Source organism: Rutidosis leptorrhynchoides, unplaced genomic scaffold, assembly GCF_046630445.1.
Source record: "Rutidosis leptorrhynchoides isolate AG116_Rl617_1_P2 unplaced genomic scaffold, CSIRO_AGI_Rlap_v1 contig501, whole genome shotgun sequence".
Lineage (NCBI taxonomy): Eukaryota > Viridiplantae > Streptophyta > Magnoliopsida > Asterales > Asteraceae > Rutidosis > Rutidosis leptorrhynchoides.
The window spans coordinates 34,569-51,751 of NW_027266731.1; the positions used below are offsets into that span (position 1 = coordinate 34,569).

The following is a 17,183-nucleotide window of genomic DNA, read 5'->3' on the forward strand; positions in this document are numbered from 1 at the left end:
CTCCATTATCTATATAAAGAAATATACATCACATTTGGAGATAAATGAATTTGGAAGCACTTCATCGCCCAATAATTTATTAAATATGATGTTTTCAAAAATGAATTAGTTAATATTGACAGGATGCAATTCATATCTTTTAGTTATTTATTCCTAGAGTCAGTCCTGTTTTCCTATTATAAATATGGGAAGTTTCCAGCCATAACTAACATACTTTTATGTTTTCTTGTGAATAATAAATTTGACAAATTTATAATTTTGACCTCTAACAAGGAAAAAACTTCACTCCTGCCGCAGGAGAGAACCTTCTCATCTGCCACACAGTAAAAATACGACACATGCACTAACTAAAAAAAATTATACTGCTTCCTTTTAACGCCTAAATAAATAACACTTGGTTTTGCAAAAAGTCTTCTTTCACAAGTCTTCTTTAATTAATAAAATTTAACATTTTATAAAAAGAAAAAAAAAATACAGTATTTAACCATCAACGCAACTGCAATTAACATTTGATTAAACAATAGCTAATTAAGAATATATATATATATATATATATTCTTAATTATAGTATCATATATGGCAATGGAGAAGAAAGTTGCCATTATTGGAGCTGGTAGTTCCGGCATTCTTGCATGCAAAAATGTACTCGCAAAGGGTTTCATGCCTATCGTTTTCGAGTCTCGGAGTGAACTCGGGGGAGTTTGGACCGAAACGATAAAGTCAACGAAGCTTCAAACTCCAAAATCATACTTTCAATTCTCAGATTTTCCCTGGCCTGATTCTGTCACAACTAATTATCCTCACCAACAAGAAGTGATGGAGTACTTGTATTCCTATGCTGAGCATTTCGATTTGCTAAGGCACATAAAGTTCAATACCAAAGTTTCGAGTGTATGCTTTGAAGGCCCCTCCGATGAAGAGATGTTGTCTTGGAGCCATTGGGGCGAACCTTTTAGCGGCAAAGGAAAATGGAGGATCGAAGTAGAAGAAACCATAAGTACTAGCCCAACAGCTCAGAGTACTTATGAAGTTGACTTCTTGATCCTATGCACTGGGATGTTCAGCGATGTGCCAAACATCCCTGAATATCCAGCTGGTAAAGGTCCTTCTGAGTTTCGTGGTAAGGTTTTACACTCTAAGGATTACTCTGCCATGGAGAATGAAGCAGCCGCTAAAATTGTTAAAGGAAAGAAGACAGTTGTTGTCGGGTTCCATAAATCCGCACTCGACATTGCAATGGATGCTCTACGGCAAATGGTAAAGAATATTAATTACTCTCCTAATTAAATTAATAGTTATATTAAAGGATACTACCTCTGTTGTTTTTCCCTATGTATTTACATTAGAGAAAACATCATGTATTTTGAGACGGAGGGAGTATAATTTTCAAGTCACCAATCTATCTTCGTAATGTTTTGTTATCTTTGTAGGGCCTGAACATCCATGCACATTATTGTATAGGACCGAGCGCTGGCATGTCCCAGATTTGCGAGCTTGGGGATTTGCTATTGGAGACCTGATTGTGAATCGCTTCGGCGAGTTGTTCTACCACAAACCTGATGAAGGATATCTGGCGAGTGTTTTTACAACTCTCTGCGTTCCATTGGTAATTTGTTTCTTAATTTCTTCATTCAAGAATTATTTACTTGACAGACCTTTTCATCATCATTTATATATATATTCCTAGTGATTGAAAATGATTCAACAGAGAATGGCTTTTTCGAAATGGGTGGAAACTGATCTTAAGAGAAAACTTCCCATGGCGAAGTATGGAATGGTACCAAAACACAGTTTTCTTCAAGAGCTAGCTACTTGCACTCTTGCAATCTTGCCAAAGAACTTCTACGACCGAGTTGAAGAAGGTAGCATAATATTGAAGAAAGCCAAAAGCTTTGGGTTTTGCGAGGAAGGTGTAATCATTGAATCTGATCCTAAACCTGTAGAAACAGATTTGGTGATTTTGGCTACAGGTTTTAGGGGCGACCAAAAACTCAAAGGCATCTTTTCGTCGAAAACTTTTGGAAATTACATGAATGGCAGCACCTCCAAAACTCCACCACCCTCATACAGAGGATGCATCAATCCACGAATCCCACAACTCGCGATGGTTGGATTCACGGTGAGTCCAGGATCTTTATACTCTGAGGAGTTGAGAAGCCGATGGGTTTCTGAACTTCTTGATGGAACATTCAAGCTGCCTAGCATCAGAGAAATGGATGAAAATGTGTCGAAGTTGGAAAATTTCATGAAGCGACAATTCGGTGAATTCTATCGGAGATCCTGCTTTATGTTGCTGCATATTTACTACAATGATTTGTTGTGCAAGGATATGGGTTGGAATCCTAAGAGAAAGAAGGGATTCTTCAAGGAGCTGTTTGAGCCCTATGGTCCAATGGATTATGTTTCTCCTTAAACTATAATCCAGTAGTACTGTTGTGGCAATATTAATTCAAAGTGAAGTTTTTCTTTGATTTCAAGAAGTGAAGTTTTTTTCCTTTTTTTTTTTTTTTTTTTTTTGTGCATCTGCAAAGTGTAAAGGATATATAACTTATGGGAATTATTGAATAAAGACGGTAGAAAGTGCTTGTTCAGTTAATCTTGCAACAAAGTATGGGAATTATTGAATTAAAACTAGAATAAGCTGCCCTCCTAAGCAATTAAAAGCAAATTAATGTAAATAGAATTTGTAAAATTTAATGTGAAACACTAGTAGAAAACCTTAATATAGTCACGATTAGAATATCGTGACAGAAAGAGCGAAAAAACGTAGTATAAAAAATGCCACGATTTTAAACTGTGAAATATGCTATCGTGGTCTTAGTTCAAATCTTTGACACTCCAAACAGAATAATCTCAAACAACATCTTTGAAACTCCAAACAGAATAATCTCAAACAACACTATCCAGGCAAACAAAAGGTAAACAAGAAATCATACGGGTCCGTTGTGAATTGTAAAGGAGAAACTTCTTTTGCAACCATTCTCTGAAGATAGCTCTCTGAGAATTCAGATGTAGGGCCATGGTATTTGAGACTGATCCAATCCTGAAAATTATACGAAGGAGAATAATCTCAATAAGGGTAAAAAGTAAATGCATTCCCCCAAACCATGAACTTACGAATCATGAGTAAAATAAGGAAGGAGGACCGATCTCTATACATTAACAAATAACATGGCAGCTGAAAAAATAGCCTCCCATGCTTCTAAGTTCTCAACTTGCCAAAAGTTTTGCATACAAAATGAAACTACTAACAAAACACCATAATCCAAAACATTGAGCTACACAGATATCTTTTGGGAAAAATGACAAGAAAATACAGAAAACCAGTATCTAATGATGACAGCATGGCCGGGTACCTTCCTCCTTATTTTCTGTGTTCTGTTCCGTGGACTCTTTCTGCTTTGGCTGCTGAGAAAGAAAATACAAAAACTTAACACTCAAGCAGATTCATATAAATGCATATGACAGAAGCAGACAAAGTTCACTATCCCCATTTCAGTAACTAAAGCATACAAAGTTATGGATATGCACAGATGTAGAATTTGATACAGAAGTAGTATCCTACAATCACCTGCTTTTTCGATAAACTGCCTGATTTGACTTCATTAGCATCTTCCAACTTTATTTCCACACTGTTTGTTGCGTCAATTTTTCTTTTGGAACCGTTGAGATGATCCAGTGATGGTCGGAGCTGCACAACTGCATGAATTGGATTCAGGTGTAACTGCAAGACAGAGAAGAAGAAGAAGAGAGTCTTACAATGGTTGATCGTTATTTAATAGTAAAAGAATACAAGCTTCGGAAATGACAATACTGTTCGATTTTTCATCTGTTATGTAATGAAGCCTACTACTTCTCAGTTCCTAATAGGAGGATTAATTTGCGAAATGGCCTGCCAGAGTACATTTCAGTGTGTAACTAGATGATGTCTCAACAATCCTATATGACCATATGCCATTGTTTGCAATAGCTCAACATAAACAAAAGAGAATACACCGTGTACTTACCAATGACGACTGCTAACACAAGCTTTTTTAGCTTTTCTTTATACATTCAAAACGACATAAAACGACATGTATTTAGTCGATATTAGTGAATATCTACGTCTATTCTTGAAAGTATCTACAAAAGTTAAAAAAAAAACATATATTAACAGAGGGAGGAGTACAACGATACAGCTAACTCAAAATCATGTCTGAGAACAGTTAAAACTTCAACGGACCTGCTATGTCATATTGAAATTTGATGGCTCTTTCTGTGTCACAATTCGATTGAAGATCGAGAGAAATGTCAACTTCCACTTCCGCGGTTGAAGTTTTCACTCTAACGTCGCCGCCGCCACCTCCTCTTTCTCGGCCTCCACTTGCTTAACGTCAATCTCCATTTTCATGCGATCATAACAGTCGGTTTCGATTCTTCCACCTCCATTTCCTCTACTCTCTGAGTTTCCAGCTTCGGTTGCAGCGACGGTTCAGTTTTCGGCTTGGAGTAGCGCGGAGCATGACGCAGGAATCGAGAGATACCGCGACGGCTCGGCGCTTTCCGTTCGTCATCGGAATCGGCTAGGTTTACGTCCACCGGAAGAAGATTTTGGTGTGTATTTTGCAGTTTCAGCATTCAGTAAACCGTTCACTGTCACTATATGATATAACAAAATTGGTATATTTATTTGGGATAATCGATAATATAGGTCCCTATACTAAAGATCTTAAGCACCAAAGGTCCCTATGATTCAAAATAAGTAATATTCCGTTCATAATTAACTGTCGCTTTTTCCTTAGGTTGTGTTTGGAAAGCCGTCTCGAAATTGAAAAATTGTGTAATTGCGTGTAATTTCACGATAATTACACGGTTTGACGTCTTTGGACAGCCGTGTAATTACCCGAAACTATGTAATTAGGTATAATTCAGAGGGTATAATTACACAGTTTCAATTCCGACCCCATTGGAATTGGTGTAATTATACTGTGTAATTACATAATTTAAATTTTTTTCCTATTATATTATTTATTTATTATAATTTAATATTATAAATACCAATTGTAAAACCAAACATAATATTTGTATTTATAACGTAATTACACAGTATTAACCGAACAACATAAAAAAATTAATTCATGCGTAATTACACAGTCGTATAATTACACGGTAACTTCCAAACACATTCTTCGTGGTTTTTTTTTTCTAATGGGCTTATTGAGGCTTCTTTGTTTTATGGGCTTATAGTGAAACCATCAAAAATCAGTCTGCGGATGCCGATGGAACCAAACCGAAATCGAGTTAATCGATCAGTTCGGAAAATTTCTCTCTCTATTAATTATTTCGAAACTTACGAATCTTATTATTCAATTTTTATTTTTAATTCACTTCAAAAAAATTATTTTTAATCTTGAAAAAATATAACTTTCTCTGTTGAAATTTAGAGATGGAAGGGATGATTTTGAGAGAAACTACTTGTTTATCATTTCAACTTAAAATTACAATGGAATTGTTCCCATATTTATACACAAATTGTTGATGGAAAGAAAAGAAAAACAATGATATATGTCTAATCTTAACCATACTTGTTATTACAATCACTTCCATGCTTAGGAGAAGTGAGACCATGCTTAGAATGGTGAGTATGTCTTAAGCATGGTGGTGATTGGAATTGATTGGAATTGATTGATGATTGCTTATACAACAAGCAATCTAGTGGGGAAGATGACAGTTGCTTGCTGGACAAGCAACTGACTCTGTTATTGTTTGGGCTGTGATGGAGTGCTGGGCTGATGGAATGAAGATTGGGCTGCAGGAGATCGAGGCCCAGTTGGCCATGTCTTGCTGAAACTGAAGGCTGGCCCGAACAGAAGACAGCAGCAACCCAGTGAGTGAGGCCCAGCGAGTGAAGTGAAGAAGCTGACTTGAGAAGTGACTTGGGCTGACGGAAGACGACTGGGCCAAGGGATCTGCGAAGCCCAGCAGCGAAATGAGGTGAAGCTGACTGAAGAGTGGCTTGGGCTGAAGTTGGACGAGGCCCAGCTGATCTGAACGCACAGCTTTGCACAAAACGCTGCCGTTTCGTCTTCTCCCCTTTGTGAAGTAGAGACGATTTCCATATGAGATGAAGACGATGAAGGAAGACGAACGAGCAGCTTTGGTGCAGCAAGGGCAGCTTCTTGGAGTTCCGTTGAATTGATGATGATGAAGCTCCTCTACACCCAAATTTCAACAGCCCCCCACAAGCGAGACTTGTCGAGAATTGATAAGTCTAAGCTTGGACGGACGAAATGTGGGTGTTGAACAGTGAGTTTTGATGCTGTGATCGCTATCGTCGCCGATGTTGTTGTTCGCCTGCTCAATCGCTGGACGAAGAGAGGCTGGCAGAATGAACCTGAACAATTCTGTCATACCGCTCCTTGCTGAGGGGAAATCCAGAATCAGAGGGAGTCAGTGTAGCAGCATTACTGGAAGCAGCCTGAAAGTCAGTCTCCAACAACAACAAGAAGAGCAATCCGGACAAGAAAGGCATTCTGAATTGCAGCAGCAGCTGCAGCTTGGCCGGCAAGCCAAGTTCTTTAAGCATTTACAGGAATCCGATTTGCAGCAATTGGATTATGGACAGCTAAGACACGACGACAGGCAGCTGCATAAATTACAATTAGACTGGCATGTACCTGATTTTGTACTTCTCAATGGCTTTAAGCATTCCCTCGAAATCAAATCTCTTCATCAGCACCAGCGTCTCACCCGACGTGATCGCTGGAATCAGCATGAAGAATCCAAACACGTGAAACAACGGTAATGAAAACAGAGACACCGGGTGGGCATCCGGATCCGGCTTGCTGCCCCGATTGTAAAATAGCTCGTTTAGTAGAGCGATTAAATTCCGGTGAGTTAGCGCGACTCCCTTAACGCAGCCAGTTGTGCTGGAGGAGAACATAATCGCCGTCGTATCGGACTGATTCACCTTGACTCGGTTGATTATTGAGTCAATGTCGGCGTTCTGGTGACGAGTCAGGAACGAGTTGAACTCAGGCGAGTCGACGAGGTTAGTGAATCCTAATGACTGGAGCTTTGATGGCTGAACCGACAAGGCCATGGTGGTCGGCGACGAAGATCTTGGCTGATTTGTCGGAGAGGAGATCACCTCAACGGGTGGATCGTCGCTTTGATTTCAGTGTGGAAATCAAGCTGCTTCTTCTCCTTTAGTCGACCACAACAATGGTCCTTGAACTTATAGAATGACATGACTAAACCCCATAACTTTTGGAAGTTTCAAAATCGTCCCTTCTTGTCAATGAACCAAAAAAAAAACAACAACTCCAACTTGGAGTTCTCTGAATTGTAAGAACCCCAAAAAAAAAATTACGACTGAGATTGTGAGTGTGATGATGATGATGATTGAGTGAAGAGAGGATAGAATCTTCAGGTGAAATTAAATCTCTAAAGGATTTGATGAACTTGAAAAAGGAATTGAATTCCTTTAGTTGAATTGACACCTTTTGGGAAAAAATGCCAATGTAATTTGAATGAACATAAAATGTTCATGAATTGAAAATGACATTTTGAAATGCCATTGTGATGAAGTCCCCAATTCTGAAAATTGAAGACCAAGTGATTTGAATGTGAAGCTATCACAAAGACAGCACAAGTTTTGAGTGATTTGAAAATTGACTCTAACTTTAAGACTTCATACCTCATGAACTAAACCGAATTAGGCAAAAGTTTTAAGAGATAAAATGAAGATATATGAGTTAGGAGTCAATTGAAAGTGATTTGAGGATTTTTGGACTTGTTTTGGATTTGATATGAATTTTTGACTAAAACTGGACAGTGAAGACAGTAGTGAAAAAACAGGATTCACTACTGCATGTTCAATGATTTTTAGCTAATTCCATGGATGGAATTTGAGGCAACCATAAACATGAAAAATGAAGCTTGATGTGTCTAGTTTCTAGCAAAAATAATAGAAGATCAAGAACAAGTCGAAATACCTCAATGAATGATGATTTCCAGCAACTCACTGTACTGTTTCAGCTCAGTGGAGGATGCTGGACAAATGGGTGAATTGTGAACGGATGAGAGCTCCAATTGATCTGAATTTTTGATATGTTGTAGGAGACTCATAAATAAAACAAACTCAATTTGAATCACCCGAATTTCATGAAGTGATGAATTAGTTATGAATTTTTGAAATTCGGATTTGAGTTTGAGTGGGTTGAAATGATGAACAAGAACAATTCTCTCTTTGTGGCTCTAGATACCATGTTGAAATTTAGAGATGGAAGGGATGATTTTGAGAGAAACTACTTGTTTATCATTTCAACTTAAAATTACAATGGAATTGTTCCCATATTTATACACAAATTGTTGATGGAAAGAAAAGAAAAACAATAATATATGTCTAATCTTAACCATACTTGTTATTACAATCACTTCCATGCTTAGGAGAAGTGAGACCATGCTTAGAATGGTGAGTATGTCTCAAGCATGGTGGTGATTGGAATTGATTGGAATTGATTGATGATTGCTTATACAACAAGCAATCTAGTGGGGAAGATGACAGTTGCTTGCTGGACAAGCAACTGACTCTGTTATTGTTTGGGCTGTGATGGAGTGCTGGGCTGATGGAATGAAGATTGGGCTGCAGGAGATCGAGGCCCAGTTGGCCATGTCTTGCTGAAACTGAAGGCTGGCCCGAACAGAAGACAGCAGCAACCCAGTGCGTGAGGCCCAGCGAGTGAAGTGAAGAAGCTGACTTGAGAAGTGACTTGGGCTGACGGAAGGCGACTGGGCCAAGGGATCTGCGAAGCCCAGCAGCGAAATGAGGTGAAGCTGACTGAAGAGTGGCTTGGGCTGAAGTTGGACGAGGCCCAGCTGATCTGAACGCACAGCTTTGCACAAAACGCTGCCGTTTCGTCTTCTCCCCTTTGTGAAGTAGAGACGATTTCCATATGAGATGAAGACGATGAAGGAAGACGAACGAGCAGCTTTGGTGCAGCAAGGGCAGCTTCTTGGAGTTCCGTTGAATTGATGATGATGAAGCTCCTCTACACCCAAATTTCAACATTCTCACTAATAATTACTCCCATCACAAACGATTCATCCAAAATCTATTTTCTCGAACTAAATTCATGAGCTTAAAAAATATGATTAATCATTAGACTGTCTTTCTTGACACTAATTTATTTTCTAAATTCGAATTCAGACAAATAAAAAATATCAGACAGTATATTGTGTATAGACTATACTCACTAAGTTTTGATGCCAATAGATTATCTCTCTCCCATGCAACATTGTTGGAATATATATAATGGGGGACCGGCTTTCATCTAATATTAATAAAGTTTTGAACTATTTGAATATATTTTTTATTCTTTATGTCAATGATATCCACTATGGAGCATTTTCTTTTAATTCAAAAAAAAATGAAAAGAATAAACCTAGATGGTCTTATATCTATTATCGATCTAATTTTAAAAAAAAAAAAAATAGAATTCCTATACTTTTTTTTGAAGTTTAAAATTTCTATACTTGCTATAAAAAATTATGGCTTCTATAAAGATAGTAAAAGATTAATTTTTAAACATATAAAAAGTGCTTATTTAAAGAAAATATTTTTTTAAAAGTAAATTTAAAGAAAATATTGAAAAGAAAAGAAAAAAAGTTAATTTTTTTGGCAGTCTTTAAAAAAAATCACGTACGGTCCCATGTGAATGTGACACCTATGAAAAATAATGGGGAAGTTTGAACTTAAAAAAGAAAGGCATCCGGATGACCCGAGTCAATGCAAGTGATAACGGGTACCAAGAATTTAGACATGCCGGCTTTTTGCTGTAAGACTATACTTGGTACCAACAATTTGTTAAATTTATTTCAAATATAATTTTATTATAAATTTTATTATCAAATCAACATAATTTTTGAATTAAAAATTAAATTTTTGAATTTAATTAAAAATTACGTTATAATTTTAAGTAAATATTTTTTTTATAATTAAAAAATCTAAACATAATAAAATAATGATTCTTAATAAAATTCTATCAATTATTTATTCCTAATTATATATCAATTACTTATTCTTAATTATATGAAATTTTTATTCTCTTTTTATCTTTGCTTTACGAGTATATATATAGCTATATGCACCATACTAAATTCACTCCTGTAAGAACAAAAATTTTTCATACGATTTTCTTTAGTTAAACTAGCTTTATTTTTTTCAAAAAGAAATATCGATAAGATTTTTTTCTCATCAATACAACTACTAATTATTTAATTAGTTAATAAAAATTTTATTTTATTTTTATTGTGATCGATGGATTTTTTTCAGACTGGATGCATTGACAATGCATTTGTTAATGAATTGAATACTCAAAATGGGCTCAATTCATCAATAAATCCAAATTCAAACCAAAAAAAGGAAAAGATTTGCCATTTTGAAACTACAACGAGCCTACAGCCCAATGTTAAAAAAGACATAAAAGATTAAGGTTTTGTTTGGTTGGATTTAATGGATCTTAATATACCTTTTAATTTTAATGATTCAAATTTTGGGCCCATTAAAAATGTTTATTTTTTTATTAAAAAATTCACTTATTACCTCTAAAAATATCTTATCTATTAAATGAGACTTTTCTAACTTAATAGAATTCAAATGTTAATTAATCACCATAACTAATTAATTAAAATATTTTTCTATTTTCTTCCTAAACCAACACATCTTCTTCTCATATCTGACTTCTCAAAACACATTTTTGCAACAAAACACAGACTTATGATTTATATAAAACTACTACGGAGTATATAGAATATCGATCGATTGTCCAATTTCGCAAGTCAGCTTAACATTTAAAATCAAATAATTATATGACGTATAAATTTGATTAATTAATTCTTTAATTTGGTCCATATTTTGGTGGAGAGATAAAAAAATTAATCAATCAGTATTGAATTTTGATATGATATACGTGAAAAAAATTTCTTGTTTTGAAGTAATTTTCTTTAGATTATAAAAATATATATGTTTATATTAAGATATATTCAGATTTTTAAAAAACAAACAGTCTTAATAAATTTTTATTCAGATTCAAATATCACATCTTAATATTTAATGTGTATTCAGATTCAGACATCTTAATCTTAAAAGAAACAAATGCACCCTAAAACAGACTCGAGGCTATAATATATGAGCACAAGATGAAACTGAACCGTTCGATCGTTTCTAGTGAATGGCTGATCTGATGCCACGTGCTATATATAAGTTTATGTTGTACTCCAAAAAACGACTAATGAAAAAATTACAAACTCATGTTTGCAAATTTTTTGAAATTTTGCTTATTCTACGTCAATTGTCATATTTATTTATTTTTTAAATTGGCCTACACCATAAATCATGCATAGATCAAGCATTTATATCGGACAGGCCCAGCTACAACAAATGCAAATGGTAGCTCGCTAAAAATAAATTCATTCTTTTTTTATACGTATTTTTTAGATTTTTTTTTTTAAAATGATGATTTTTATATATAATTTAGATCAAAATATGTTATATTTATCTTTTTATCGTATTTTGTGTATTATTTTAAAAATCATATATTGAGAGATTGAAAAAATATCAAATAAAATTAAAATAGGTATTAGTAGTGTATTAATCAAATAATCGACTACTTTATTAAAAAAAAAGCTACAAATTTTATGCTTTTATTTTTAACAGAAATTAATAATTATCCACAGTCCCCAGCACAATGTTGAAAATTTTACATTTTAATTTACGATTTATAGGAACTTGGTTTGGATGAACTCTAATTATACGTCATTCTTTTATGCTCTATAATTGAGAAACATAGCAAAAAAAAAAGAATATGATTGGATGAGATAGAATTGTTCTCATTAATGTGTCATAACTTAGAAAAATATAATTATTTTTGTAGGAAATGGTTCGTTTGTCAATTCAGGTCAAACTAAAGTGAAGTGTTGTGAATTTGTCTAGTAATTAATGCTACCATCTTCCAGGGGGCAAGACAATAAACATCTATCCTTAATGAGGATTAGTTGTTGTTGGTACGTTGTCAATTGTTCTAATGAACGTTCTAAAAAGAGCATGAACTTTTTTTTTCTTTTATAAATAATGTATTTTTATGAGTTAAATTTTTATATAAGCGATTTTGTCAAACAGTGTCAATGGCTATCATCTTTAAATGAAAATTTAGTTTTTTAAATTAAAAGTTGAAGCATGAAAATTATGGATATTATTAATAACATCGTCTACGATCCAACTATCAAGATTGATTACCGACGAAATATTCTCATAAAATAATTTAGGGGAACATATACAAGCATATGAACCAAGCAAAGCAACGACATAAGTTTTGCAAGGGGGATTATTATTCACTCACAATTAAAACTTACTTTAGAAAAAAAATTTGAAGTTTGTACTCTGTAATTTAGGTATTGACTAAAGATTTAGTGCTAAAAACGTTATCGTTTTGGCTTTTCAGATTCACTAAAAATTTAACGTATTTAGATAATAATAATAATTAAATATATACGTTTTTAAATGTATCTAAAAAATTAAAATAATATTTATTTTTTGACGAGTAATTTCGATTTATCTCTTTTACTATATTCTATATAAAAAAAATAGAAAATAAGGGGTCATTTTGATCAATAACTGGGATCAATTTAGTTGCATGACTATCAAATCTCACCTAAAGTTATTAATAAGTGGGTCTGTAGTTTATTGGTATGTATTTAATATTCTAAAACGATATATACAAACTTTTTAAAACATTTTTATCTCATTCAATCCTGAAAACAATTTTTTCGATTTACTATCATTTATTGTATTAAAAATTGGAACATGTCCATGTTTTTTTTTACTTGAACAAGTTGGTTGACAGTTGACACTACGAAAATTCGATATGGCCGGCTCAATCTACCACGTACTATGAATGAAGACTTCCGGAAAACGACAAAATATGAGGTAAAAATCACAAAACGACAAAATAACCTAAAGGACAAAACGAATTTCTACCCTTTACTCGTAGGGAGGGGGGATGGCAATCGATATTAAGAAATGGGTAATCCGTACGTATCCGACTTCATTATTCGAGATTCGAGATGGATATCCGACTGTTTTTATCGACAGACGGATTTGAGTATTGAAGTTAGTATTCGATTTGGATTCGGATATCTCGACAAAATTTGATAGATATCCAATTAAATATCATCAGAAAGTCCCTTTCAATATTGCTTATAATATTTCATTATGTGGTAGATAAATTAAATTCATAGGAGTATTTTTATTTCCTAATCATTAACTTATAACTTGAATTTATGTTGGAATGATAATTAAAGTCCCCTTCAATGCTTATAAGTTATAATTAATAATACCATATTAAATTGAATAAACACAATATTACAAAAGAGACATTTTGTTATGAATGAATAAATAACCCATTTTTTTGTATTCTCAAATATTCGACTGTATACTGAATCAGACAGTCTTTAACGTTACACACCACGGCTGATCGTTGACCAGAGCAATTTCCTTAATCTTTTTTATAATAATAATAATAAGGTTAAATGAACTGGGACCATCTTAATCTACAGACAAAAAACAAATAAAGTCAACAATAATTAAATTAAAAATAATTAAATTGCACATACATTCATGTTTTGTTTATTAGTTTAGCCAGCTGCACGATTGACCAATAATATATCCCATCCTTAATTATTATTTTTAAATTAGTAATTTTCATTATACGTTGAATTGGAAGGAATACTATTTGATGATTTCAAAACTTAAATGGAGGGTATTTTTTAAATATTTTTTTAAAAGTTAATTCTGCATGTTTAATATAATTATGACTTAAAAAGAGAAATTAACAGAAAAGACAGAATTATTATATTAAATAAAGTTATAATAATAATAATAGAACACTAAAGATTGGTACAATCCCCATTTACAAAATATATTTTACATCCTACAGAGCTTTAAACAATCCTAGGCAAAGAAAGTCTGTCTCTTTCAAAGACTGGCTAAGATAACTTCCATGTTAAGGCAGCAGAACAGTAAAAATGGCAGGCTGCCTTGTAATGCTTAATTTTCCTTATCATGAGCTCCTCCCTAAATCTTTCCCGGAGAACTCGCCTCCTCCAAAAGATGTCGCCATGTCTAATCCACCACCGATAGATGTAATCAGAGCCGATAGACCACCGGTAGCGCTACCACCGCCGACCGCCATTCCCAATCCGAGGAAATCGAGAGTAGTTTGCCGTGGCCCCATCATTAACTCCTTCAATCCAGACCCTCCATTGGCCAAACCGAGTCCTAGCCCTGCCGCGGAGGAATTCTCCGCCACGTAAATCTGCCGTCCCCATGGCAGATTCTCCTGCTGAGCGGCTGGCGACGGAGAAGACGACATTATGCCGAACCCTCGTAGCAAAGAGGCGTTGGTGGCCGCTGCTCCCATCTGAGCAGCTTTCTGAAGCAAAGCTGTGGCGGACATAGCCGGTGGCTGATGAGTTGGCGCAGGAGCATACTGCTGCCTACAATCTTGTCCGAAAAGAGAAGACCCGTGATTGGTCGAGAGGCGGAGAGATATAGGATCTGTCGACGAAGGTGGAGCGAGATCTGCAGCGCGATCCGGATGCGACATAGCTCGGATTAGATCGGAAAATGGTGGAGGCTGAGGAGGTTGTAAGCTGCTAGAAGTAGTTGAGGAAGTAAATAAGCTTGCAAACACAGTGCTACTGGCACTTCCATTGCTGCTCGAGCTAGTCGAACTACTACAGCTTCCATGATTGTTTAAACCATTTGTCATTGGTGCTTCTTCGATAATCGGTGTGGGATTTTCAGGCACCTCTGCACAAAAAAAATGAAATAAGTATTAGATTAAAATGCAACGATCATTTAAATTAGAAAGTAGAAACTTTTTGAGGAAAAAAAAAGAAAAGCAGAATCGATAATGGCTTCCTTCCTTTTCTACAAAGCCAGTTTCTTTCTACATGTCACTTTTTAAGTCTTTGACAAGCTTCACATTTTCTTTATCTACAGAAATTGGGCTCGTCAACCAAACGCTCCAACGGATTAAATAACTTTATCCGACTCTCTAATCTAATGAACCAAACACTTCATTAGACAAAATAACTTTCCCTCATCCCGTTGAATCCAATCGAATGATACCATAATTTTATCCTAACCACTAACATTATCCTCAACATATTCCATATTTGTCGATCTTATCATGCGAACCAAACTAGCCCAAAGATCTTACAATTAGGAAGGAATGCATTTATTTTTCATTAGTTATATGATCAAAATACAGAAAACAGCAAAAGATCAGAACCAGACAAAAACAGGTAAACTCCAAGATCAACCAACCGAGAAAGACACAAGCATAGATTTTGTTTTGTTGTATCTATATAACTAAAAGTTCACAACCGACAAAAACACTCGAGACACAAAAATCTAATAAAGCTCCCATAAATGGATTTGAGAAAAGATATATAACCTGAACTCTGAATTGTCACACCAACTGGAGCTTGAACCTGAACCAGAGCTGGTGGCGGTGGCGGCCGGACCGACGGTGGAGGAGATGAATCATTCTGTTGGACCGGGTCAGATTCCGGGTTTAGATTCGGATTTTTAGCACTCTCTTCAGCTAAAGCATCACAAAATGCTCTGTGTGTGATAAAACTATCCCTCCTACATAAATCATAATTCAAAAGAGATTCAAAATTTGATATTTTTAAACCCAAATTTGACTAAAATTGACTAATTGTCGGATAGGAAACCTCGAAAACAATGTTCCACAATCGCATTTATACTCTCTGGTTCCACAAATCTTGGAATGAGCTTTCCAATCGGATTGAACAGCGTATTTCTTCGAACACTTGTCGCATTTCCACTTCTTCTCCCCATGTTTCCGACAAAAATGTTTCTTAATCCCTGTTAAATCGCCAAGAGCTCTAGATGGATCATGATGAACACAACTAGGTTCCGGACAGACATAAACTCTCTTCTTCACTTCTTTACTTGACCTCTGTCGGAGCTTCCACGGCAAGTTATGTCCTCGCCGGTGAAGTTGAAGATTCTGATCACGTTGAAAACCCTTATTGCAAATTTCACAAACGAATCGGTTTGTCGCTAATAGGGTTTTTGGTGACAAAGCTACTACTTCAGCATCTGGATCTGAAATTAAACAAAACCCCAGGTCAGAAATCGAATCAAAATTGATAAAAATCGAAACTTTATTATGGAAATTGAATTAAATGAAAAAAATCGAAACTTTATAATGGAAATTGAATTAAATGATAAAAATCGAAACTTTTTGTTTACCTGGCGTTCCGGGGAGGTTCCGTTTCTTCTTAGCGGTGGATTTGGGAGGAGGGTTTTGATTACCGCCGCCGCCGCCACCGGAGGAAGAAACACTTGCATCGCCGGAAGCTGTGGAGGAGTTATCTAATTCAACCGGCATGGATTTTTTTCTCTTTCTGGGATTTTCTTAGGAACTAGCAAATGGACAAAAAAAAGAAGAAAAAAAATCTATGACATTTATGAACTTTTTTTTATTCTTTTTCAGCTACCAGTCAATTTTACTGTTTTCTAAAACCTAACAGTAAAGCTTTGTTCGTCGTCTCTGACCAAACTCACATTCTCCAATGAAAAATCAATCATTAAACCAAACACTCTGCAAAAAGAGAAGCTTAAAAAGCTAATATAGCTTCTCTTTGGACTTTTTTTTATCTGAGCTCAAACTTTGAGGCTCGCCGGAGAATTGTAATCATCGCCGGTTTTGATCCAACGGTTCTAATATGGCCGGCGACTGGAAAAAAAACAGAGAGAAAAGATGGATAGAGATTAGAGAGAGAAAGAAAGATTAAAAGAGTTTTTATGTGAAAGTCTTTGGTTATGAAGTTAGGCTCTTTACGTTTCAGATCATATGAAAAGAGAAATTAAAAAAAAGGAGTTATTGATAATCTACTAGAAGTAATTTAAAAAATCCCCCTTTTTATTTTGGTGAGGAATGGATTAATCGAAATATTAGGGACTGTCTAGTAAGTAAGTTAAATGTTTTGGGCTTTGATTAATGCAAATTAAGTATTGATGGTTAAATGATGTGTGATCAATGAATTTGTGTTTCAATAATGAAAATATCTTTTATATTCACTCCTCCATGCAATAATCAATAATC

At 35.0% G+C, this 17,183-nt stretch overlaps 1 protein-coding gene and 1 pseudogene across 1 annotated transcript; one reads left to right on the forward strand and one right to left on the reverse strand.

Annotated features, from left to right (window-relative positions):
* The first annotated feature begins 582 nt into the window (after positions 1-582).
* LOC139884113 (probable flavin-containing monooxygenase 1) lies at positions 583-2,413 on the forward strand (annotated as a pseudogene).
* An 11,686-nt stretch (positions 2,414-14,099) lies between these two features.
* LOC139884118 (zinc finger protein GAI-ASSOCIATED FACTOR 1-like) lies at positions 14,100-16,466 on the reverse strand. Its single transcript, XM_071868189.1, has 4 exons — positions 16,328-16,466; positions 15,784-16,180; positions 15,501-15,694; positions 14,100-14,851 (listed from the first exon to the last, which is right to left on the reverse strand). Exons 1-4 carry the CDS (start codon positions 16,464-16,466, stop codon positions 14,100-14,102), a joined length of 1,482 nt encoding a protein of 493 aa, XP_071724290.1.
* Positions 16,467-17,183: the final 717 nt, after the last annotated feature.

What these genes read in the sequence shown, in the direction of transcription:
- LOC139884118 (XM_071868189.1), bottom strand. Translation starts at nt 16,466, where the DNA reads ATGCCGGTTGAATTAGATAACTCCTCCACAGCTTCCGGCGATGCAAGT. An exon ending in GAACCTCCCCGGAACGCCAG is followed by an intron (nt 16,181 to 16,327) that starts GTAAACAAAAAG and finishes GTTTAATTTCAG; the next exon opens with ATCCAGATGCTGAAGTAGTA. An exon ending in TGTGACAATTCAGAGTTCAG is followed by an intron (nt 14,852 to 15,500) that starts GTTATATATCTT and finishes TTTTTTGTGCAG; the next exon opens with AGGTGCCTGAAAATCCCACA.